Raw genomic sequence first — 25,087 nt, 5'->3', positions numbered from 1 at the left:
CTCTGAAATTATTACGCAGCTGTTACTAACATGTTGTATATTAATAATCGGTCTGCTGTAAATTACTCACTGTGTCCCATCTGGCGTTCATCTTCTCCTTCTCAAACTTAGCAAACTCACGGCGGTCGTGGATGATCATGAGCAGTTTCCAGATGAGCAGCAGGGCGAGGCCGATCAGCACAATGCCCGCGACCACACCTGCCACGATGGGGATGATATCTGGTCCCGCCATGCACTCTGAAGCACAGAACGCACAAAGATCTGACCTTAAAGACACTGTGGGCAAAGTTGTGGACTAATGAGAAGACTATGTTCATGTCACAGTAGTACTGAGCACTTTAAGACCAGATTCATATGCAGTGTGGCTCTCCTGATGGGGAAAAGTGTATTACAGAGCATTTGTTTTTTAATGTCTAGTGTTGCACAAAGCAAAGAAATATCAGAAAATGTTGTAATGTCAAGCTGCTTTACTTGCAGAATGGTGTTTCTTAGGCATCGTGATATGTATCGAATTAACACCCAAGTATCAGGAAATATGAGCATCATCAGCAGAACCTGCTCTTCTTGATCCTGATTGTGTAGGTTTGGGACACTTCAGTGTAACACTGTTGCACTGGACACACAAACAGTATAGGCGCTGGAAGCTTCATCTTCAATTTATCAGAGAACAGAGACGACGTCCAGGTGAACGCATTATTAACAGAAGAATGTTAAAAACCGAATGTGCACGCTTAGCTGTGTGTAAATCTCGTAGGACTAAGCAGGAAGTCCCACTTCGACTATCCAATCTTTATTCCAAGATTAAGACCGCATCGTGTAAAGTGTGTTACCGACCAGAAAGATGGGCAAACACAACCATTTTTGGTGCCATTTGGTACCCTTCTTTGGGTAAGTTATAGTCATTCACTGCAGACTTACCCCAAGATTCAGCCATGTCCATGTAGCTTATGCAGGGAATGCATGCCCAAGAACTGCCCACTTAATACTTTGCACCCCAAGGCCTCCTACACAAGCGACTTCCAGAGCTACTTATCATGGATGCGCCAAACAATGCAACAATGGTGTATTTAGCAGACTGGTTTTACCCAGAGTATCCACCACGTAGACCTCCTTGGTGTTGTTCCTGATGGCGTAGGTGTAGTAGAACCAGCAGCTGTTGGCGTCGCGCTCTTTGCAGTGGGTCAGTGGGAAGCTCTGGTCCGTGGGCTGTGGCAGCTTGCTGCTGTCTTTCACCTTGTACAGCTGAAAGTAGCTGCAGTCCTGCTGACATGTTTCCTTCTTCTCACCGCTGTCAAATGCTTTGCACTCCACACAATCCCTGTGGAACGACCATCCCAGCAAGTCAGCGGACGGCAGAGAAACCAGCACGGATTCTTACAAGGTTGCGTCTTCCATGTTGAAGTGGACCGTTTCTGCTATGACAGACTTACTTGTGCTCCATGCAGACGCCGGGGCAGGTGGGGCAGATCTCACACGTGGGACCTTGGAACTTGGGATCGGTGCATTTGCAATGGCCGCATTCACAAGTACCGCGGCCGTTGCAGATCTGCCCGTTCTTGGCGAGGCAGGTGGACTTGTCCTGGAAACAGTCACAGGCGCTGCCGGTGTAGTTGGCTTCACAATAACACACTCTGCACTTACAGACACCATGTCCTGGAGTTAACACAGAGTTAAAACAACTCAACACTGATGAGGTTGAAACATGTTACAGAACACAACAGAGCGACAACAACAGTCAGACTGAAGACAGCACACCAGAGGGGAACTCAAGGGCTTCGACGTGAAGCATTTCGACTTGCGTTTGGCCGGTGACCTCGCCACTTTTGTTGGTGAGGAAAGACTGACAGACCTCCAGAAGCTGAGTGAGGAATCAGAGCGTCTGGGTTTGTCATCTTCTTGGGTCAAGACTAAAATCCATCCTGTCAATGACTTTCTGGACTCAGTCATCTGCACACGGTTAAAGTGTTTAACTTACAGAGACATACACTCGTCTCTGCGGTGACATTCATGTCTCTGGCTCCTCGGCTTTTGAGATGATGCCTGGGAAGACCTTATAAAACTATGAGGTCTGCATAGAAAAATGTGAGGTGGCTCTCTCAGCTGGTGTCAACGCCAGACTGTACTTGAAGTAAACGTTTGGGCAAAAATATTTTAATGAATGATGTTGTCAGGCACAAATAGTAATTCAGTCTTCCTCATTGTTACAGGCCCACAAACATATACTTGTTCAGCACATGTGGTAACAGAAAGTCTGTCAGATTCTGCTGCCAGCTGTTGCAGGATTTATCAGGACAGCACAAAAACTCAGGACACCAGGAAGAAAACATTTAACAGAAATACATGAGTCAGTTCACATGGTCAGTTCTTCCTCTATGAAACAGGTCGTGTTCTTGTGTATCAGACGGAGAGTCAGAGGGTTCAATTTAACACCGTCGCTCAACACTACAAAAAATATATATAAATAAAAAGTTAAACTGTTTCATTTAAGAGTCAACACAAAGTCGAGTGGTGAAAGCTTCGATACCTGTGTCCATAGACATCCCATTATAGACAGGTATGTTCTGAATTGACCTAAGCACAAGGTTTCACGTCTTAAATGTAAATAACGACAGAGAAGTCGGCCAGAGAATTGACAGTGATTACAAACAGAGCATGCATTCAACACTGAACACCATCTAGTAAATCTGTGTCTGTGTCATAGAATGCCTTCTTCTTCTCTGTGTGTGTTGTCACCACAGCAGCTAATGTCATACTGACATCTACTGGTCAGATCATTTGTAGCACAATATTATAACACGATTAAACGCCATGAGCGTCGGAAGCATGGTGTCTGTGACAAACAAATCCATCCTTGTTGGTCAATGATAAAGGTGTCTCTGTGGCGTGTGGACAAACGAGAATGCTGGTCAACTGAAGACATCACCAGACTAGTTAGTATCACTACAGGGCAGGGTTCCTATCCATTGAGTGCGCTGCACTCCTGTGCACTGCCTGAGACCAGATCCGGAGGCTGCTGGTGGGGGCAGCAATCAATCAATCAATCAATCAAATTTATTTATATAGCGCCAAATCACAACAAACAGTTGCCCCAAGGCGCTTTATATTGTAAGGCAAGGCCATACAATAATTACGTAAAAACCCCAACGGTCAAAACGACCCCCTGTGAGCAAGCACTTGGTGACAGTGAGAAGGAAAAACTCCCTTTTAACAGGAAGAAACCTCCAGCAGAACCAGGCTCAGGGAGGGGCAGTCTTCTGCTGGGACTGGTTGGGGCTGAGGGAGAGAACCAGGAAAAAGACATGCTGTGGAGGGGAGCAGAGATCAATCATTAATGATTAAATGCAGAGTGGTGCATACAGAGCAAAAAGAGAACGAAACACTCAGTGCATCATGGGAACCCCCCAGCAGTCTAAGTCTATAGCAGCATAACTAAGGGATGGTTCAGGGTCACCTGATCCAGCCCTAACTATAAGCTTTAGCAAAAAGGAAAGTTTTAAGCCTAATCTTAAAAGTAGAGAGGGTGTCTGTCTCCCTGATCTGAATTGGGAGCTGGTTCCACAGGAGAGGAGCCTGAAAGCTGAAGGCTCTGCCTCCCATTCTACTCTTACAAACCCTAGGAACTACAAGTAAGCCTGCAGTCTGAGAGCGAAGCGCTCTATTGGGGTGATATGGTACTATGAGGTCCCTAAGATAAGATGGGACCTGATTATTCAAAACCTTATAAGTAAGAAGAAGAATTTTAAATTCTATTCTAGAATTAACAGGAAGCCAGTGAAGAGAGGCCAATATGGGTGAGATATGCTCTCTCCTTCTAGTCCCCGTTAGTACTCTAGCTGCAGCATTTTGAATTAACTGAAGGCTTTTCAGGGAACTTTTAGGACAACCTGATAATAATGAATTACAATAGTCCAGCCTAGAGGAAATAAATGCATGAATTAGTTTTTCAGCATCACTCTGAGACAAGACCTTTCTAATTTTAGACAATCAAGCACACCATCTGCCTCATTCTTTGTGCAAAAAGTCTTAAGACGCACTTAAAGAGGAACTCGTGGACTGAGTCAATGCAGATTAAGGACACATACAAGTCCTACCCAAATCATATTCGACATGAATTAAGTTTTATGAAATAAAATAATCAAATTCTCAGTATTAAGTAACTTAGTGGTTTACACTGATCTCCAGATACTCCGAATCTGAGTATCTGTTCCGTGTCCACAGAAGCTGTGCAATGTGTCTTCCAGCTTTTACAGTCATAACTGTGCTATGCATTATCTGTCCAGTAGATGTCAGTGGTCTCTAATGACCGGTTAAATCAGACTTCAGCTCACAAAGCTTTTGGGGAAGCAAATGGCTGGCAGTCTCTCTGGCATCACAGCCTCCATGTTCTTTGTTGACCGTCTCCCAAGACACGTTTCGAGTGTGCAATCCTCAGCAGATTTGTGAGTTTGTGGCTGTATGTGCTTCTGGAAGAAAGCCAAACATGATGTCACATGGTCCCGAGGGGTAAACATGTGAGAACAATGCAGTCATTCGTACAGAACTGATCCATTAAATCAGCAATCTGCACTTGTCTGATTTGGACAACACCTGTTGTATGCACAGTTTTTCTACTCGTCTGAGACAACTGCAACATCGAATCCTGATCCGTACCTCCATTACACCCAAAACATATTTCTTGCACTAAAATCTCATGTGTCTGTCATTTTCGACAAAACAGCAACGTCACCGAGCTTTATAGCTTCCTCTAATTCCATTTTTAAGTTAGCCCAATGATACACGCTAACGAACATTCCGGCGCCTACCTCCGCACAGCAAGTTATTGGAGCGGTCACAGCTGAAGTTGTCGCACTCGCAGTAGTTGCCACTGTAGACCTCTGCCGGGTTCTCCCTCTTCTTGCACTCACAGGCACCGCACACACAGTTGCCGTTGTTGCTGCAGATCTCACTACTGTTGTCTTTGCGGCAGTTGGCATCCAGGTCGTCTGTGCTCACGTCGTCTTTGCTGCACTCACAAATGCGCCCGATGCGCCCGTCATTACACCTGTCAGAGCAGACAGGCGTTAAAGCTCGGAAAATATAATGAGTGAGCAGGCAGTGGTAGTCACAAGACGTAAAAAAAAACAAAAAAACTGACAATCTCATTTCAACATACAGGTCACTTCAACTGCACCTGCTCCTAATTTCCAACATGCATGTGATAATAACACAATTCCTTGCAATAAGTCCTGATATGTCCAGCAGATGGCAGTGTTCAGCAGGTGCCTGACCAATTTATATAGTCACATAAGCAAAAGAAACTGGGTTTTTGGATTGATTAAAGTTAAACGCTCAATTCGTTTTTTATTTACATAGCACCAAATCATAAAAAAGCTGCCCCAAGGCACTTCACATGGGTAAGGTCTACCAACATCTACGTAGGTTTCTCCTTGTTATGTGCCCTTTTACTGTGGTGACTTACAAAATTATAGCATTTATTGTTTTTTAGTGACGGTACCAAGAACAATCCTGGGAAGAGATGGACTCATTTATCTATTCTTTCACTTCTTTCTATTTTACAGGGTCCCTGAATTAGTGAGACTGAAAATTTACCAGATTTACTTTTGTTGTGGAAACAAATCTGGGAATTCAGAAGAGGAGAAAAAAAAATGCAAACGCTTTTTTGTGGCTTCATATTTACTTGCAGGCGCCACACTCGAAGATCCCGTTTCCATCAGAGCACTTCTGGCTGTTTGGCTCGCCGTCCTTCGAGCAGTCACAGTCACAGATGAAGTTGAGGACAACCTCGACCTCCTCGGTGAAGCCCAGCGGGCTAATTTTGATGGTCTCAGATTTGTCTTGTAATGGACACTTCTGGGACTCGATGGAAATCTTAAATGAGACCTGGGTAGAAAAAAAGAAACCACCATTTACAGGGAGATTAAACTGAATGAGGACAGACAGATGTTTCTTCCTGACATTTTCAAATCCTCAATTTTTTTCCAAAATGTGTGTGATTTTATTTCATTTTCAAACAAGACAGATCTCATCTACCTCATCTCCAATAGAAATGTTGGAGCACTTCTTCCCGTTCTCTCCCGTTCCCACGACGCCGTTCTTGCAGATAGACTTGTAGGTGATAGAAACTCCCTCCGGCAGCTTGCTGTGTTCCAAAATGACTTCAGACGACAAGGACTATGCAGAAGAAAAGGGGCCACAGTGACAGAGCCATCAGTCTATTTGCATTTCCCCCCCCCCCACAAGAAAAATGCAAGTGCATCAATCTCTTGTTGTGTTTCATCAGGAAGCTACATAATTTGCAGCATTTTAACTAAATATGTTAAGTATATGTGGGTAGAGCAATAAGATAAGCAACGTTAAAAGTGTAAAAATGTCTTGACCCTATGGACAGTCAGCGAAATGTGTGAATTTGTTGTTTTGACTCACGTTGTACGCATCGATAATGAGTTTGATCACGTTGCTGGAGTTAGACGACAACGTACCAACAGCTGATTTCGGAATGAGATTTTTCAACTCCTGCAATGGACAAACACAAACAAATACAACTAAATTTATGGACATCCTTCAGTGTACATTTAACAGTATTTGTAAGCAGATGATCATAAAATAATGGACAAACTTCATCAAATACTGTATTGTTAAGAATTAAGATGGCTTTTTTCTTCTTGGAAATACATCTGAAAAACTGTATCATCTTATATTCAGGGTTGAGATATTTATATGTCTTAATACATCTACAACAGCAGGTGGTGCCAAATACTTGTTTAACAAGGCAACTCACTCTAAAGCAGTTGGACGGAGTAAATGATGCTTCTGAGTACTGTGTTTTGAACGCGTGCTCTTAGTTGTTTATTACAGTCATAGAAATAAATCCAAAGCTGTGATGAAGTGTTCTAAATCACCATGGCAACGCTTTCTACTAGGACACAAAAACTAACCAAATATGAGGCCTGTGCAACAGAGGAGGAGTTATTATGCAAACTTTAAGCTTATGGTAATAAATGTGGCACAATCATCAGACAACTCTCAAGCAGCCAATCAATAAATGTCTAATGGTGTGCAATATAGCAAGCATTTGTTGTTGATGACCTTTCGGCTCCTCCCTTTTGCAACCCCTGGCAAAAATTATGGAATCACCGGCCTCGGAGGATGTTCATTCAGTTGTTTAAATTTTGTAGAAAAAAAGCAGATCACAGACATGACACAAAACTAAAGTCATTTCAAATGGCAACTTTCTGGCTTTAAGAAACACTATAAGAAATCAAGAAAAAAAGATTGTGGCAGTCAGTAATGGTTACTTTTTTAGACCAAGCAGAGGAAAAAAATATGGAATCACTCAATTCTGAGGAAAAAATTATGGAATCACCCTGTAAATTTTCATCCCCAAAACTAACACCTGCATCATATCAGATCTGCTCGTTAGTCTGCATCTAAAAAGGAGTGATCACACCTTGGAGAGCTGTTGCACCAAGTGGACTGACATGAATCATGGCTCCAACACGAGAGATGTCAATTGAAACAAAGGAGAGGATTATCAAACTCTTAAAAGAGAGTAAATCATCACGCAATGTTGCCAAAGATATTGGTTGTTTACAGTCAGCTGTGTCTAAACTCTGGACCAAATACAAACAACATGGGAAGGTTGTTAAAGGCAAACATACTGGTAGACCAAGGAAGAAAAACTTAAAGCAATAAGTCTCAAAAATCGAAAAATGTACAACAAAACAAATGAGGAACGAATGGGAGGAAACTGGAGTCAACATCTGTGACCGAACTGTAAGAAACCGCCTAAAGGAAATGGGATTTACATACAGAAAAGCTAAACGAAAGCCATCATTAACACCTAAACAGAAAAAAACAAGGTTACAATGGGCTAAGGAAAAGCAATTGTGGACTGTGGATGACTGGATGAAAGTCATATTCAGTGATGAATCTCAAATCTGCATTGGGCAAGGTGATGATGCTGGAACTTTTGTTTGGTGCTGTTCCAATGAGATTTATAAAGATGACTGCCTGAAGAGAACATGTAAATTTCCACAGTCATTGATGATGTGGGGCTGCATGTCAGGTAAAGGCACTGGGGAGATGACTGTCATTACATCATCAATAAATGCACAAGTTTATGTTGATATTTTGGACAATTGAAAGGATGTTAGGGGATGATGAAATCATTTTTCAAGATGATAATGCATCTTGCCATAGAGCAAAAACTGCAAAAACATTCCTTGCAAAAAGACACATAGGGTCAATGTCAATGAGCAGATCTGATATGATGCAGGTGTTAATTTGGGGGATGAAAATTTACAGGGTGATTCCATAATTTTTTCCTCAGAATTGAGTGATTCCATATTTTTTTCCTCTGCTTGGTCTAAAAAAGTAACCATTACTGACTGCCACAATCTTTTTTTCTTGATTTCTTATAGCCAGAAAGTTGCCATTTGAAATTACTTTAGTTTTGTGTCATGTCTGTGATCTGCTTTTTTTCTACAAAATTAAACAACTGAATGAACATCCTCTGAGGCCGGTGATTCCATAATTTTTGCCAGGGGTTGTATGTTCAGGGCTTCCACAACAGACCCAGCAAAGGTCTGCATTGGGATTCGGCAAGTTTTCTTTAACCTTTATTTAACCAGGTTAGTCCCATTGAGATCAAGCTCTCTTTTACAAGGGATACCTGGACAATTATAAAGTTTCCAATTCACCTAACCTGCATGTCTTTGGATGTGGGAGGAAGCCAGAGCACCCGGAGGGAACCTACGCAAACACAGGGAGAGCATGCAAACTCCACACAGAGAGGCCACAGGTGGGAATCGATCCTATGACCTTCTTGCTGTGAGACAACAGTGCTAACCACTAATCCACTGTGCTACCCTTAGTTTACATGAGATACCCTACCTGATGCAACTTCAGTTTTACCTGGAGAAACACACACACCTCCTGGTCTTCCGAAGAGGTCACCCATCCAAGTACTAACCAGGACCCACTCTGCGTAGCTTCTGAGGTCTGACACGATCAGACTGGCTGCTACAGCAAGCATTTGTAAACTGTATTAAAAATGCTGAGAGTCAGTAGTTCTAAGAGTGGTTACTTGCAAGAGACCGTCAGGCACGTGTGCCAGTAAGATTTGGTTTTCATAAAGTCTTTTTCCAAAAATGCATCTTGAAAAGACATCTTACAATCAGGGCCATCTTATCTTCAGAACAACACTGTATTTGGTGACTTGAAACAAACACGATTAAATCCTTGATGAAAATGCAATGAATAAAATTTCAAATGTACATTTTATAGTCTGAATCTCAGGTTCAAGCGTCTCCATGAAAGACGTATTACAACAACATGGCCACAACACAGAACACCACACGTTGGTACCTTATAAACAGACTGAAAATCCTCAGTAACGGCAAAGATGGTCTGGATGTTGTGCTCACTTAGTTTTTGAACCAAATGTGCAATGGAGGGGTAATCCTATGAAATGATGAATCAAACACACAAAGGGTTAATAAAAGCAGAACTGCAATGTCAGATTTGAACAGATACAATTAAAAGGGTATGTAACGGACGTAGTAGTGGCTCATGGTGTACATGTTGTCCTCCAGATGACATTTTCCATCATTGGGGAGGACTATGCCACCCAGTTTGCCATCTCCAGCGAAATGGAAGCCAGCGTCAGTGGAAAACACCAGCAAACGAGTTACGTTCCTCCAACCAATTTGCTCCTGAGACAAAGACACGAGTGGCACCGTTATTAGCGCCTTTCAAACTTGTGCTAATGCTAATAATGTGCTCTGATCTATTAACATGACTAAAACTGACTGATACATAAGAGGTAACAGAGTCCCATTTTTATGAACCTCACCTGGCAAACCGCCACCTGCATGATGGCATCAAACCCCCCCTCTGGAGAGTCCAGGTTGCCTGAGGTCTGCTGCTGACTGACCAGTCGATTGAATTCATCTCCCTTGTCTGTCAGCTTCAGGACGTTCTTGTAGCTGAAGGGGCTGGTGCAGTTCTGGTTCCCTGGGCAGGGGTTGAGCAGTCTGGCCGGAGTGGTGCTGATGTAAGGCATGACCGTCTTCTCCACAAAGGAGCCAAAACCTTCAGAGGTATGCGAGAGTCAACATTATCTACTGTCGAGAGGAATGACAACAACAACAACAAAAGGCAACTTTTGACTTGGAGGTTTTTCTTACCAATTCTGAAGTCTGAGGTAATCTCTCGCATTTCTTTCATCAGGTCAGTGCCAAGGTTCTTGACGTTCTCCAGATCATCCTTCATGGAGAAGGAGAGGTCCATAAGGTAATAGAGGTCAATGGGGTAGTCCTCAGCACGCTTGAATTTGAGATCAAATGTCTGAGGCTCACCTGAAAATAAATAAATAGAACAAAGCACTTCGTAAATCAAGATTGACAGACGGATTTGCGCTGCGTCTGAGGTCCTGTGTATTCTGTACTGGACAGTCGCTTTATCTAAAGTCTGGATCTTTTAGTGAAGCTTAGGGCTAGTGGCTGGTGCTTAATGCTCACAAATTATACTGTATTTGTTGTCTTTACGTTGCCTGATTCTGTTTTTCTGTCTCTGAGATGCGGCTCCATCCAGAGATGGGTGTGGTGTCTGTTTCTGAAACCCTCCTGTTATGTGCACCGGAAACATTTCCTGTATATTTGTTTTATGAATTGTTTTGTAAATTGTGTCGGTAGCATGACTCAAGCAGAGGGTCCTTTGAGCCCCTTTGAGTCTGGTCTGCTTGAGGTTTCTTCATCAGAGGGAGTTTTTTCTTATCACTGCCGCCTGTGTTCGTGCTCTTGGGGTTAGTAAGGTTAGACATTACTTGTGTGAAACCCCTTGAGACAACTTTGTTGTTATTTGGCGCTATATAAATGGAATAAATTAAATGACAGAAGGAGCAGCTAATCCAGCTGGCAACACTCTCCAGTTTATGCTCCTGTGATCTTTGGGTAATGACTGAAAGAATAAGGTCGCAGATACAAACAACAGAAGTAAGAGTCCTCCGTCAGGTATGTGGGCACACACACACACGTCCTCCTGCTGACTGCGTTAAAACGAAAATAGTTGATATGGCATTCCTCCCAAGATAAATATGTTCTCTTCATTAAAACGAGCTGTAATTTTTCAACATGTTGCAACAACAAACAGACAATACAACAAAATTTGAAAGGCCATACAGCTATAACATTTAAAAGTTTATACGAAACATTAAAAAAAAAAAAATTACTGATCATCTCAGAGCTTCATTTTACATAAGTCCAATATTTCATGATTCATGTTCAGTTGATCGTTTATCAAGTCTGAATTTAACAAAACTGTAGAAATCATCAAAATTCCATCTTCTACAGTCTTGTTCTGGAGCTTGACTGATTATTTTAGACTGATTCTCTCATAAAAGATACTAGAAAGCCACAAAAATGAGGGAATGTTTCTGGTTTCACTGAATGTTGAACCATATTTTGGTGGTACTCTGGAAATGCATGAAAACTTTGACTTTCCATGAGTGCAGTATTTACCGGATCTCAGCGTCAGGGTGAGTTTTTGAGGCTGGATCTGGGTGATCTCCCACGGCTTCAGTTTCTCAGCGACATCCTTCTTGCGTTCGGTGACTGGTTTGTTTTTGTCAACAGTGATGTGTCCACGTGGGTTTTCAATTTTGGCACACTTTCTGGTTTTCAGGGACTCGAGACCGTCACAGCGGGCCGACTTTGCCTCACCCTCACTGAGGAACGTCTGCACAAAGATACGAATAACAAACGAGGATTAGGGACAGTTACAGGCTGCACACAGAAGTCCTACTACTCCGTAATTCCGTGGTTAAGCAATTGCTTCGATGGAGTCATGAACCTTTCAAAGTTCTTCATTGGGGGTTGGTGGGTGTTACAATGCAGTTCATCTCCAGAACAGAAGAGGGCGTGACTTTTTTTGTGAAAACTGTTCTACTATTCCATGAAAGTTGTTGATTGTGAAACTGGAAAAGTGAGATTTTGGAAATGATGTTAGCAGACCAATCACACCCAGTGCAACCTCCGTTGTCTATTTACAGTTTTTTGGGAGGCGCACATCAGGTTCCCTAGAGGGGCTCAGAGGGGGTTCGCAATGATGCAGAGGGCTGCAGAGTTGCAGATACGGAGGTCTCAGGTACAGAGGTGCAACACATCCAGGACTATCTGCAGTTTGCATATCGGGCAGGTGTTGGTGTGGACGATGCCATCCTTTACCTGCTACACAGAGTCTACTCGCACCTGGATAAGGGAAAACGGCACAATGAGGCTTCTCTTCCTGGACTTCTCAAGCGCCTTCAACACCATCCAGCCCCTTGTGCTCCAGGACAAACCGAACAGGATGCGAGTGGACCCCTGCCTGGTCACATGGATCTCCAGCTATCTCACCGACAAGCTGCAGTATGTCAGGCTGAGGGACACCACGTCTGACACTGTGATCAGTAGCACCAGAGCACCCCAGGGCATGGTGCTGGCCCCTCTTCTCTCCACCCTGTACACCTCTGACGTCTGCTACAAGTCTGACCTGTGTCACATCCAGACGTTCGCAGATGACACAGCCATTGTTGGATGCATCAAGGATGACAGAGAGGAGGACAGGAGCCTAGTGAAGGACTTTGCTATCTGGTGCCACACAAACCATCTACAGCTCAACACCTCAAAGACAACAGAGCTGGTCATTGACTTTGGGAAGTCCAGATAAAGACTGTGACCAGTTCTGATCGAGAGAGCTGAGGTGGAGGTTGTGGATTCCTACAAGTACCTTGGACTGCGGCTGAACAGCAAACTGGAGTGGACAACCCACACCAACCACCTGTACAGGAAGGGACAGAGCAGGCTGGACTTCCTGAGGAGGCTGCGGTCATTTAACATCTGCAGGAAATTCCTGTGGATGTTCTACCAGTCCGTAGTAGCCAGCATCCTCTTTGACACCGTAGTGTGCTGGGGGGGGGGGGGGGGGGCAGTACATTCAAGGACACATCCAGGCTGGACAAACTGATCAGGCGGACTGGCTCTGTGGTTGGCATGAAGCTGGACTGTCTGGTGATGGTGGCAGAGAAGAGAACACTGGACAAACTGCTGGACATCATGGACGATGCCAGTCAGGAAGACAGCGGACGGGAAGGAGAAGAGCAATAGTAGCCAGCAAACCAGTAGTGAGCAGTATGTCTGGTACTTATATTTGTGGATTTATATTGCAAACTGTTTTTCTTTTGTACTTTCACTGTTGATACTCTGTGTGCTTCAATACAATACCGCCAGAACCTCAATTTCCCTGAGTGAGTCTGAAAAGGACTGTTCTGGACACATCCAGCCTGGAGATACTGAAGAGCGCGTTTATGTTGAGACACGCAGCAGGAATTTCTCTCAGCGAGTCCAACAAGAATAAGCATGTCAACATCTTCCACAGTAACAGCAGATACAAACAAATATGCACATTCCTGCTCCCGCGGCCTTGCTCGGTGAACACGCCACACCAAAAACTATTTCAACCAGTGAACTCTGTGAATACTGGGGACAGACATTAGATGGGTGTTTAACAAAAAATAAAGTAAAAAATGTCTGTCAAAATAAGTCTGGTTTGTTCGTTATTCTCAGACCGCAGAAGACCGGCGAGCAGATCCCCGAGTGTCCCGGCTGAGACACGCTGTCGCACAAGACAGGGAGAAAATAAAAAAAAACAAAAAAAAACACAATTCAACTGGGACAAGGAAGTGAATCAAAACATGTTCTACTCTACGTTAACTTTTTCAAAACTCGCGTCAAAAAACAAAAAGAAAAAAAAAAATTTAAACTGGGACAAGGAAGTGAATCAAAACATGTTCTACTCCACATTAACTTTTTCAAAACCACGCGTCAAAAAAAAAGAAAAAAAAAAACTGGGACAAGGAAGTGAATCAAAACATGTTCTACTCCACATTAACTTTTTCAAAACCACGCGTCAAAAAAAAAAAAAGAAAAAAAAACTGGGACAAGGAAGTGAATCAAAACATGTTCTACTCTACGTTAACTTTTTCGAAACCACGCGTCAAAAAACAAAAAAACAATTCAACTGGGACAAGGAAGTGAATCAAAACATGTTCTACTCTACGTTAACTTTTTCAAAACCACGCGTCAAAAAACAAAAAAGAAAAAAAAACTGGGACAAGGAAGTGAATTAAAACATGTTCTACTCTACGTTAACTTTTTCAAAACCACGCGTCAAAAAAAAAAAAAGAAAATTAAACTGGGACAAGGAAGTGAATCAAAACATGTTCTACTCCACATTAACTTTTCAAAACCACGTGTCAAAAAAAAAAAGAAAAAAAAAAACTGGGACAAGGAAGTGAATCAAAACATGTTCTACTCTACGTTAACTTTTTCAAAACCACGCATCAAAAAAAAAAAAAAAAAAGAAAAAAATTTAAACTGGGACAAGGAAGTGAATCAAAACATGTTCTACTCCACATTAACTTTTTCAAAACCACGCGTCAAAAAAGAAAAAAAAAAAACATTAAACTGGGACAAGGAAGTGAATCAAAACATGTTCTACTCTACGTTAACTTTTTCAAAACCACACGTCAAAAAAAAATAAATAAAAAAATAAAAAAATCAACTGGGACAAGGAAGTGAATCAAAACATGTTCTACTCCACATTAACTTTTTCAAAACCACGCGTCAAAAAAAAAAAAGAAAAAAAAACTGGGACAAGGAAATGAATCAAAACATGTTCTACTCTACGTTAACTTTTTCAAAACCACGCGTCAAAAAAAAAAAAAAACTGGGACAAGGAAATGAATCAAAACATGTTCTACTCTACGTTAACTTTTTCAAAACCACGCGTCAAAAAAAAAAGAAAAAGAAAAAAAAAACCGGGACAAGGAAGTGAATCAAAACATGTTCTACTCTATGTTAACTTTTTCAAAACCACGCGTCAAAAAAAAAAGAGAAAAAAAAAGAAAAAAAAAACTGGGACAAGGAAGTGAATCAAAACATGTTCTACTCCACATTAACTTTTTCAAAGCCACGCGTCAAAAAAAAAAAAAAAGGAAAAAAAACTGGGACAAGGAAATGAATCAAAACATGTTCTACTCTACGTTAACTTTTTCAAAACCACGCGTCAAAAAAAAAACTGGGACAAGGAAATGAATCAAAACATGTTCTACTCTACGTTAACTTTTTCAAAACCACGCGTCAAAAAAAAAAGAAAGAAAAAAAAAAACCGGGACAAGGAAGTGAATCAAAACATGTTCTACTCTATGTTAACTTTTTCAAAACCACGCGTCAAAAAAAAAGAGAAAAAAAAAAGAAAAAAAAAACTGGGACAAGGAAGTGAATCAAAACATGTTCTACTCCACATTAACTTTTTCAAAGCCACGCGTCAAAAAAAAAAAAAAAAAGGAAAAAAAACTGGGACAAGGAAATGAATCAAAACATGTTCTACTCTACGTTAACTTTTTCAAAACCACGCGTCAAAAAAAAACAAGAAAAAAAACTGGGACAAGGAAGTGAATCAAAACATGTTCTACTCTACGTTAACTTTTTCAAAACCACGCGTCAAAAAAAAAAGAAAAAGAAAAAAAAACTGGGACAAGGAAGTGAATCAAAACATGTTCTACTCTATGTTAACTTTTTCAAAACCACGCGTCAAAAAAAAAAAGAGAAAAAAAAAGAAAAAAAAAACTGGGACAAGGAAGTGAATCAAAACATGTTCTACTCCACATTAACTTTTTCAAAGCCACGCGTCAAAAAAAAAAAAAAGAAAAAAAAAACTGGGACAAGGAAATGAATCAAAACATGTTCTACTCTACGTTAACTTTTTCAAAACCACGCGTCAAAAAAAAAAAAAAAAACTGGGACAAAGAAATGAATCAAAACATGTTCTACTCTACGTTAACTTTTTCAAAACCACACGTCAAAAAAAAAAGAAAAAGAAAAAAAAACTGGGACAAGGAAGTGAATCAAAACATGTTCTACTCTATGTTAACTTTTTCAAAACCACGCGTCAAAAAAAAAAGAGAAAAAAAAAGAAAAAAAAAACTGGGACAAGGAAGTGAATCAAAACATGTTCTACTCCACATTAACTTTTTCAAAGCCACGCGTCAAAAAAAAAAAAAGAAAAAAAAAACTGGGACAAGGAAATGAATCAAAACATGTTCTACTCTACGTTAACTTTTTCAAAACCACGCGTCAAAAAAAAAAAAAAAACTGGGACAAGGAAATGAATCAAAACATGTTCTACTCTACGTTAACTTTTTCAAAACCACACGTCAAAAAAAAAGAAAAAGAAAAAAAAACTGGGACAAGGAAGTGAATCAAAACATGTTCTACTCTATGTTAACTTTTTCAAAACCACGCGTCAAAAAAAAAAAAAGAAAAAAAAACTGGGACAAGGAAGTGAATCAAAACATGTTCTACTCTATGTTAACTTTTTCAAAACCACGCGTCAAAAAAAAAAAGAACTGGGACAAGGAAGTGAATCAAAACATGTTCTACTCTATGTTAACTTTTTCAAAACCACGCGTCAAAAAAAAAGAAAAGAAAAAAAAATGGGACAAGGAAATGAATCAAAACATGTTCTACTCTACGTTAACTTTTTCAAAACCACGCATCAAAAAAAAAGAAAAAAAAAATTTAAACTGGGACAAGGAAGTGAATCAAAACATGTTCTACTCCACATTAACTTTTTCAAAACCACACGTCAAAAAAAAAAAAAAAAAAAAATTCAACTGGGACAAGGAAGTGAATCAAAACATGTTCTACTCCACATTAACTTTTTCAAAACCACACATCAAAAAAAAAAGTTTTGTTATTCTCCCCTGTAGCAAACCACGTATCAGTTTAGATTTATGTGATAAACATCTAGAGCCATGAAGAAGAACAAAAAAGAACACTTCAGACATATTACATCTGCATATTTTGATTTGTTCCAGAGTAACCTGGTAATTTTTATGATTTCAGGCCAATTCTGGAATCGAGCGTCACATGATGAACAAGGCATCCAAACGACTGCTGCCGCTAGCTCGTTTTTTTTTTTCTGACTTGGGTTGACGCCATCGCCTGACGTGTTTGACCTCAGATGTGTGTTACACTCATTAACCCCGGGAGAGCAGAAAATCTAATTTCAGTATCTCATCTCCTTCCTGAGACATGGTCATTAATGTTAACACATTTTAGACAATGACCTCTGATTTGACCTCAAAGTGACCCGTGTAGTGAGATGACGGTCCACTGACTATCCATGTAGTTGCTCTGTGCGTTTTGAGGATATTGCATTGGACAGATGGACAAACGCGGCCCTGATACAAACCTCTCTCCACCTTTAAGTGAGACTAAAAATGACCACTAATATTTATTCTTACTTTGTGAAATAGTTAAATAGACACTAAAAGTGACTCTGTGTAGAGGAGAGATTCAACAAACATTCATGGCCGCTGGAGCTTCGGCAACCAACAAACAGAAGATCTGAAATTGATCAGGCTTCATGAAGTTTATCCTGATCCTCTGTAAAATGAGCAGATTGACTCTGATATGGATTCTTTAGCTTAACGCTCGACACAGAATAATGTTTCATGGAGTCGCAAATGTTGCAGAGTGAAAATGAAGAAGTTGCAGTTCGCGGTCCATTCTGCAACACTGGCGGGAGCTGATGTTTAGAGTCGTCACACTCAGATATATCTCAACTCAAAGACTGGAGTGGTAGAGTTAAACACCAACCCGATGGGACGGCCTCACTCTCTGCAGTGTGGTCTGTCTGATCATCAGAGGGGCTCCACAGGAATAACAACAACCAAATTAAGAGCCACCAATCAATGAAGTTTCCTGTGAGACACAAATATTCTTCGTGGTTAGTGCTGCTCCCTCACAGCAATAAGGTTGTAGGATCACTTCCCGGCTGGTGCTTTCTGTGTGGGGTTTGCATGTTCTTCCCATGGGTTCCCCCCAGCTTCCTCCCACTTCCAAAGTGATGCAGGTTAGGTGAACTGGTGACACTAAACTGACAGTAGGTCGTAGCCCTCCTCTCACCCAGTGACTGCTGGGATAGGATCCAGCTCCTCTTGGAATAAGTAGGAAGAGGAAATAAATCATTTAGGAGGATCCATTTACACACCAAAGCTCAGAGAGAGAGAAATCTACAGGGTGTGTTTAGGTGCATGCATGAGTGTGTGTGTGTGTGTGTGTGTGTACAGTAGTGTTCAGAATAATAGTAGTGCTATATGACTAAAAAGATTAATCCAGGTTTTGAGTATATTTCTTATTGTTACATGGGAAACAAGGTACCAGCAGATTCAGTAGATTCTCACAAATCCAACAAGACCAAGCATTCATGATATGCACACTCTTAAGGCTATGAAATTGAGCTATTAGTAAAAAAAAGTAGAAAAGGGGGTGTTCACAATAATAGAAGCATCTGCTGTTGACGCTCCAAACTCAAAACTATTATGTTCAAACTGCTTTATTAGCAATCCTGTGAATCACTAAACTAGTATTTAGTTGTATAACCACAGTTTTTCATGATTTCTTCACATCTGCGAGGCATTAATTTTGTTGGTTTGGAACCAAGATTTTGCTCGTTTACTAGTGTGCTTGGGGTCATTGTCTTGTTGAAACACCCATTTCAAGGGCATGTCCTCTTCAGCATAAGGCAACATGACCTCTTCAAGTATTTTGACATATCCAAACTGATCCATGATACCTGGTATGCGATATATAGGCCCAACACCATAGTAGGAGAAACATGCCCATATCATGATGCTTGCACCACCATGCTTCACTGTCTTCACTGTGAACTGTGGCTTGAATTCAGAGTTTGGGGGTCGTCTCACAAACTGTCTGCAGCCCTTGGACCCAAAAAGAACAATTTTACTCTCATCAGTCCACAAAATATTCCTCCATTTCTCTTTAGGCCAGTTGATGTGTTCTTTGTCAAATTGTAACCTCTTCTGCACATGTCTTTTATTTAACAGAGGGACTTTGCGGGGGATTCTTGCAAATAAATTAGTTTCACACAGGCATCTTCTAACTGTCACAGCACTTACAGGTAACTCCAGACTGTCTTTGATCATCCTGGAGCTGATCAATGGGTGAGCCTTTGCCATTCTGGTTATTCTTCTATCCATTTTGATGGTTGTTTTCCATTTTCTTCCAAGCGTGTGTGGTTTTTTTTTTGTCCATTTTAAAGCATTGGAGATCATTGTAGATGAACAGCCTATAATTTTTTGCACCTGCGTATAAGTTTTCCCCTCTCCAATCAACTTTTTAATCAAACTACGCTGTTCTTCTGAACAATGTCTTGAACGTCCCATTTTCCTCAGGCTTTCAGAGAGAAAAGCATGTTCAACAGGTGCTGGCTTCATCCTTAAATAGGGGACACCTGATTCACACCTGTTTGTTCCACAAAATTGACGAACTCACTGACTGAATGCCACACTACTATTATTGTGAACACCCCCTTTTGTACTTTTTTTTTTTTTACTAATAGCCCAATTTCATAGCCTTAAGAGTGTGCATATCATGAATGCTTGGTCTTGTTGGATTTGTGAGAATCTACTGAATCTACTGGTACCTTGTTTCCCATGTAACAATAAGAAATATACTCAAAACCTGGATTAATCTTTTTAGTCACATAGCACATATATTATTCTGAACACAACTGTATATATGCACATGTTCATATATGCACATGTTCCACCAACAGTATTAATGTAGTGAAAACTGTATTTTATCAAGACCGGCTGATTAAAGATATCAACAGATCTATCATGACGTTTTGTGAGAGGTGCCGGCCGTCAGCTTGTCCCTCTCACTGATATTATAAACCATTCGGCTAAAAACACGTCATTTCAGTGTTTAGAAACTCTGATTTCACATGCAGGAAGATGAAAACAGGTCTGTTAGAAGTCAGACAACAATCCCGGAGCTCCTCCCACAACACTTTTACCACATAATCTCCTCTTTCATGGAACAAAATGATTCACTGGGTCAACTCACTTCATCCGCGCACCATCCACACATCTCGGCGACCTGGATACACTCTCCGCATGACTGCGCGTTGGCCTTGATGCAAACGCTGCCCTCTGAAAGATAAGACCGTGGGTTACTGTCGGCCATGACCGAGGACCTCCATCAATGCCAGCTTAATTCAGAACAGATTCAGCGTTTGGCTCCAAAATGCAGAGAAAAGCTCTCGGCAGCTCACCAAATGATGACTTCACCTCATAAAACTAAGAATGAAAGATTACAACATGAGGGGGACACTTTTTATTCTTTTATCAGACTGTACTGTTGGGCTCAATGATTTTATTCATCGCGGATTAAACTTTTGTTTTTTAATGTTAATTAGCTAATTGAGTTACTGATGAAAAATTTGAAAAACTTAAAAACAAAATGAGGTAAAATAACAGTGTCCTCAAGGTGTACACTTTTTTAATACACAAAAGTTATTCAATCTTTTTTTGACAACAAGCTCAAATTGAGTCCATTTATATCAGGTTTCCATTTGTTTAAACCAAATAAAACCAGTTCACAAAGAATATTTAAGTTTGGTGGTTTAAAATCATGTTTGGTGGGGAACTGGCTCAGTCCAGACAAATACGGAATCATTCCAGATTAATTTGGGGTACAACAATGCATTGTAAAACCAGTATCAAATCTTGTTTTTTTTTTGTTATTATTATTAGTCTTGTGATGCAATGAACAGTTAACTACTGCATAGAAGAAATAATGATCTCTTGCATTACTTATAAAATATACAAAAACAAAACAGATAACATCAAAGGTTAGAATTTATACTTCAGTATCATTTGTTTCTTTCAAGTTAAAACATTCATCCATGATTACATTCAACATAATTAGCAGGAAGAGTGACGTGATTATGCATCGAATTGTGGAGCTAGTGTGTATCTATGATTAACCAACTTTACTTCTTTCAAATACTGTTAGAAAGTTTAAGGTTATACTAGGCTTAAACAGTTTAAAACATCTTCAAAATGTTATATATATATATATATATATTTATTTGACCAGTTGTAGATCAGTTTAAAGTCAGTCAAAACCAGTTTCTCTAAAGTAGAGGAGAAAATACTTGTATTCAGGTGGCAAAATTTGGCATGTTGTTGCTAAATTACTCTGAACAGCTCATTTTCAAAGGGGTAAAGGACTTTATCAATCACTAATTTATCAACCGGCAAACCACTACAGTACTTCTGTATTGTGCTTTGAGGGCTGAGTTTAATATAAGCGAATAATAAGAACAATCTGTGGACACAACGAGTGTTGGGATGAATTGTGTGGTGGTGATTGTGTTGCACTGGTCGTCTGTAACACACTTAAAATGCTCCAGGAGGAGCTGGTAAATAATTAACAGCTAAGATAAAGAGAAACAGACGGAAACTGGAACACAGAAAGTAGTCGGTTGTTACCTTGCTGTCCCCTGCTGTCACCAAAGACCACGGCTAAGGTTGCCAGTAAAAGTAACCTCAGGTCCATCTGTAACAAGACAAATAAACCCTGAGATTAAAAACATTCACAATGGAAACCTTTTCTCCAGCTACATACCGACCGTCATGTTCAAGAGCAGGAAATAAATGAGTCATGTATTGTAGGAGGGAGGAAGTCACGACCAGCAATGACCTGAGATTACATACGAGACATCTCAAAATACCCAAAAATGAAGGGGGACACAGAATGTAAATGGCCGAGGGAAGACTTGTCCTACAGTCACAGTAGCTCCAAGCACGAACATGCTTGCTTGGAGCTACGTTCTGCAGCGGCAAGAGACAACGGTTACTATGCTGTCAGCTAGGCGGAGCCAAAATAGACCAGAGATCTATTTTGGCAAACGCTGGGTGACGGGGCATGGAGACCGCCAAGCCAGGTGAAGAAGCAGCGTGACGTCAGCTGGTTGTTCACTCGAACAAAATAATCCCAGATGGTGAAAAATGCCGTGAAACAGCTTATTTCTGTATAAATCTGTCCATCATGGATTTTGTAAAATTTGGCACAAAATAAACACTTCAAAATCTAAAAGCGCTGTTGTTGTAACCAGATAACACCACTGCAGTGATTTAAAAGAGATGTTAGCGTGCACGCCACAGGAACACTCATCAAGTGACAAACCCAACTGCTTTTTGCTGCCATTTGACCGCGGGACTTGGCTGTGAATAGGGAAGTGTGGAATGAGCTGCTCAGTCTGTCAAATCCTAGGATCCATTATTTGCAGACCTGGACTGTCAGAGCTCGAGTACCCCAAACCAAAACCCGCCTGCTGTCCTCAGGGACGACTGAGACCTTTCAAGCTGCCAGAGGTCTAACTTCAGCAAGCATGTTTGTGTCCAGAGCACATTCCTGATAAAGACATCGAGGAAAGGACAGTGGAAGTAGTGACGGTAAAAACTGCATTTTGGAACAAAAGTACAACCTCAATTCCAATGAAGTTGGGACATTGTGCAAAATGTAAATAAAAAACAAATACAATGATTTGCAAATCCTCTTCAACTTATATTCAATTGAATACACCACAAAGACAAGATATTTAATGTTCAAACTGATCAACTTTATTGTTTTTGAGCAAATATTTGCTCATTTTGAAATGGATGCCTGCAACACGTTTCAAAAAAGCTGGGACAGTGGCAACAAAAGACTGGGAAAGTTGACGAATGCTCAAAGAACACCTGTTTGGAACATTCCACAGTTGAACAGGTTAATTGGAAACAGGCAAGTGTCGTGATTGGGTATAAAAGGAGCATCCCCAAAAGGCTCAGCTGTTCACAAGCAAAGATGGGGTGAGGATCACCAAAAAAAACAACAAAAAAAAAAAAACAACAAAATAGTCCAACAGTTTAAGAACAATGTTTCTCAACGTTGCAAGGAATTGAGGGATTCCATCATCTACAGTCCATAATATAAATCAGAAGATTCAGAGAATCTGGAGAACTTTCTACACGTAAGCAGCAAGGCCGAAAATCAACACTGAATGCTCCTGATCTTTGATCCCTCAGGCGGCACTGCATTAAAACCCAACATCATGGTGTGAAGGATCTTACCGCGTGGGCTCAGGAACACTTCAGAAAACCATTGTCAGTTAACACAGTTCGTCGCTACATCTACAAGTGCAAGTTAAAAATCTACCATGCAAAGTGAAAGCCAAACATCAACAACATCCAGAAACGCCGCCACCTTCTCTGGGCCCGAGCTCATTTGAAATGAACAGACACAAAATGGAAAAGTGTGCTGTGGTCTGATGAGTCCACATTTCAAACTGGTTTTAGAAATCATGGACATCATGTCCTCTGGACAAAAGAGGAAAGAGACCATCCAGATTGTTACCAGTGCAAAGTTCAAAAGCCAGCATCTGTGATGGTATGGGGGTGTGTTAGTGCCCATGGCATGGGCAACTTACACATCTGTGATGGCACCATCAATGCTGAAAGGTACATCCAGGTTTTGGAGCAACACATGCTGCCATCCAAGCAACGTCTTTTTCAGGGACGTCCCTACTTATTTCAGCAAGACGATGCCAAGACACAGTCTGCATGTGTTACAACAGCGTGGCTTCATAGTAAAAGAGTGCGGGTACTAGACTGGCCTGCCTGCAGTCCAGACCTGTCGCCCACTGAAAATGTGGTGCATTATGAAGCGCAAAATTCGACAACGGAGACCCCGGACTGTTGAACAACTGAAGTCGTACATCAAGCAAGAATGGGAAAGAATTCCACCTACAAAGCTTTAACAATTAGTGTCCTCAGTTCCCAAACGCTTATTGAGTGTTGTTAGAAGGAAAGGTGATGTAACACAGTGGTAAACATACCACTGTCCCAGCTTTTTTGAAACGTGTTGCAGGCATCCGTTTCAAAAAGAGCAAATATTGACACAAAAACAATAAAGTTTATCAGTTTGAACATTAAATATCTTGTCTTTGTGGTGTATTAAATTGAATACAGGTTGAAGAGGATTTGCAAATCGTTGTATTCTGTTTTTATTTACATTTTACACAACATCCCAACTTCTTTGGAATTGGGGTTGTAAAAACAACAAAATGGTCAAAATTATAGCAGCAGAGCTGCAGTTTCAATGCCAAGAATTCAACACACCAGCAGTCAAGCGTGCATGCTGCAGAGGAAAAACTGCTCTGTGAAGCAGTCTGATGATGACCACGCTTTCCAGCTGCAGTCAGCTGCCAAATATTTAAAAAAAAAAAAATTATATGTGCAGTAAATATTAGAACCCAGTACAGCTGGAAGACATGCTCCAAATGAGCTAACATTTTGACAATGTGAGGTTTGAGGACAGAAGAAACTCCAGCTGAGGTCATCAGTGTGTAACAGAAGAAAAATGGTTGGCATATTCACACGCATGCATTCCCTTATTTGGTCAGACTGCTCCAGTCGTTCTCTGGAGCGTTTCCTCTAACTCCAGACGGTCACCACGATCATCATCACACATTCAACACACCTGTTTTCAATTTCCTCCATCGCAGGGCTCAGTGAGTGGAAGTCGGTGTCGCAGACCAAACGGTCCACACCACCTAAAAACTGGTCCGCCCTGCCTCTATCTCTGATCACTTCCTCCATCTTTTATGATGAAATAATGGTGAATTTATGTGGAAATGATTGTTGTACAAAAGCTTCAGATATCTGTTGCTGAGATAGATGATGACTGGAGGCAGTCTGAAGCAGAAACGAGGTCATAATTGGTGAACCGTGGCTGATGACGCATGCACAGTGAAGGCAGGGCGGGCCGATTTTTAGGGGGGACGGTTCGGTCAGCGACACCAGCAGACAGGTAGAGAGTGTGAGCACTGCAGCAGGAATGTTACAGACTGAACCAGACAACTGGCTGCTGTCTGTAGTGCTTCCAAAACATCTGCTGCAGACGTTCCATCAGCTGAGGAGCAACAACAGACTAAAGCCCACAGAAGGCTTCAGGCACTTACTTTTTTCAATTTGAGGAGCAAGTTTTACTTGCACCATTTCTTCCACCGATGAATGCAAAGTATTAATTAGCAAGGAGCAGCGTTGATCTCGGCTTAGAAATGAAACAAACTGACAAGCTGGTTTCAAACAACATCCAATTTCAATCGCACCTGCTCCTAATTTTTTCTT

At 41.0% G+C, this 25,087-nt stretch overlaps 1 protein-coding gene across 1 annotated transcript in view; it reads right to left on the bottom strand.

Moving 5' to 3' along the window:
* Positions 1 to 25,087, bottom strand: part of LOC117521530 (integrin beta-1-like) — a 51,981-nt gene that overhangs the window by 12,668 nt on the left and 14,226 nt on the right. The window contains exons 2-15 of the mRNA XM_034182852.1: positions 21,407 to 21,473; positions 19,977 to 20,062; positions 11,520 to 11,736; positions 10,188 to 10,358; positions 9,854 to 10,092; positions 9,558 to 9,713; positions 9,367 to 9,462; positions 6,424 to 6,513; positions 6,031 to 6,171; positions 5,678 to 5,880; positions 4,803 to 5,041; positions 1,431 to 1,653; positions 1,086 to 1,318; positions 71 to 237 (exon numbers count right to left, since the gene is read on the bottom strand). Coding sequence (XP_034038743.1) covers positions 71 to 237; positions 1,086 to 1,318; positions 1,431 to 1,653; positions 4,803 to 5,041; positions 5,678 to 5,880; positions 6,031 to 6,171; positions 6,424 to 6,513; positions 9,367 to 9,462; positions 9,558 to 9,713; positions 9,854 to 10,092; positions 10,188 to 10,358; positions 11,520 to 11,736; positions 19,977 to 20,062; positions 21,407 to 21,473 — 2,328 coding nt within the window. The remainder of the gene's footprint in view (positions 1 to 70; positions 238 to 1,085; positions 1,319 to 1,430; positions 1,654 to 4,802; positions 5,042 to 5,677; positions 5,881 to 6,030; positions 6,172 to 6,423; positions 6,514 to 9,366; positions 9,463 to 9,557; positions 9,714 to 9,853; positions 10,093 to 10,187; positions 10,359 to 11,519; positions 11,737 to 19,976; positions 20,063 to 21,406; positions 21,474 to 25,087) is intronic.

Source organism: Thalassophryne amazonica, chromosome 12 (genome assembly GCF_902500255.1).
Source record: "Thalassophryne amazonica chromosome 12, fThaAma1.1, whole genome shotgun sequence".
Classification (NCBI taxonomy): Eukaryota; Metazoa; Chordata; class Actinopteri; order Batrachoidiformes; family Batrachoididae; genus Thalassophryne; species Thalassophryne amazonica.
The sequence above is the reverse complement of the archived record's forward strand: the minus strand, read 5'-3'. Positions and strand labels throughout refer to the sequence as shown.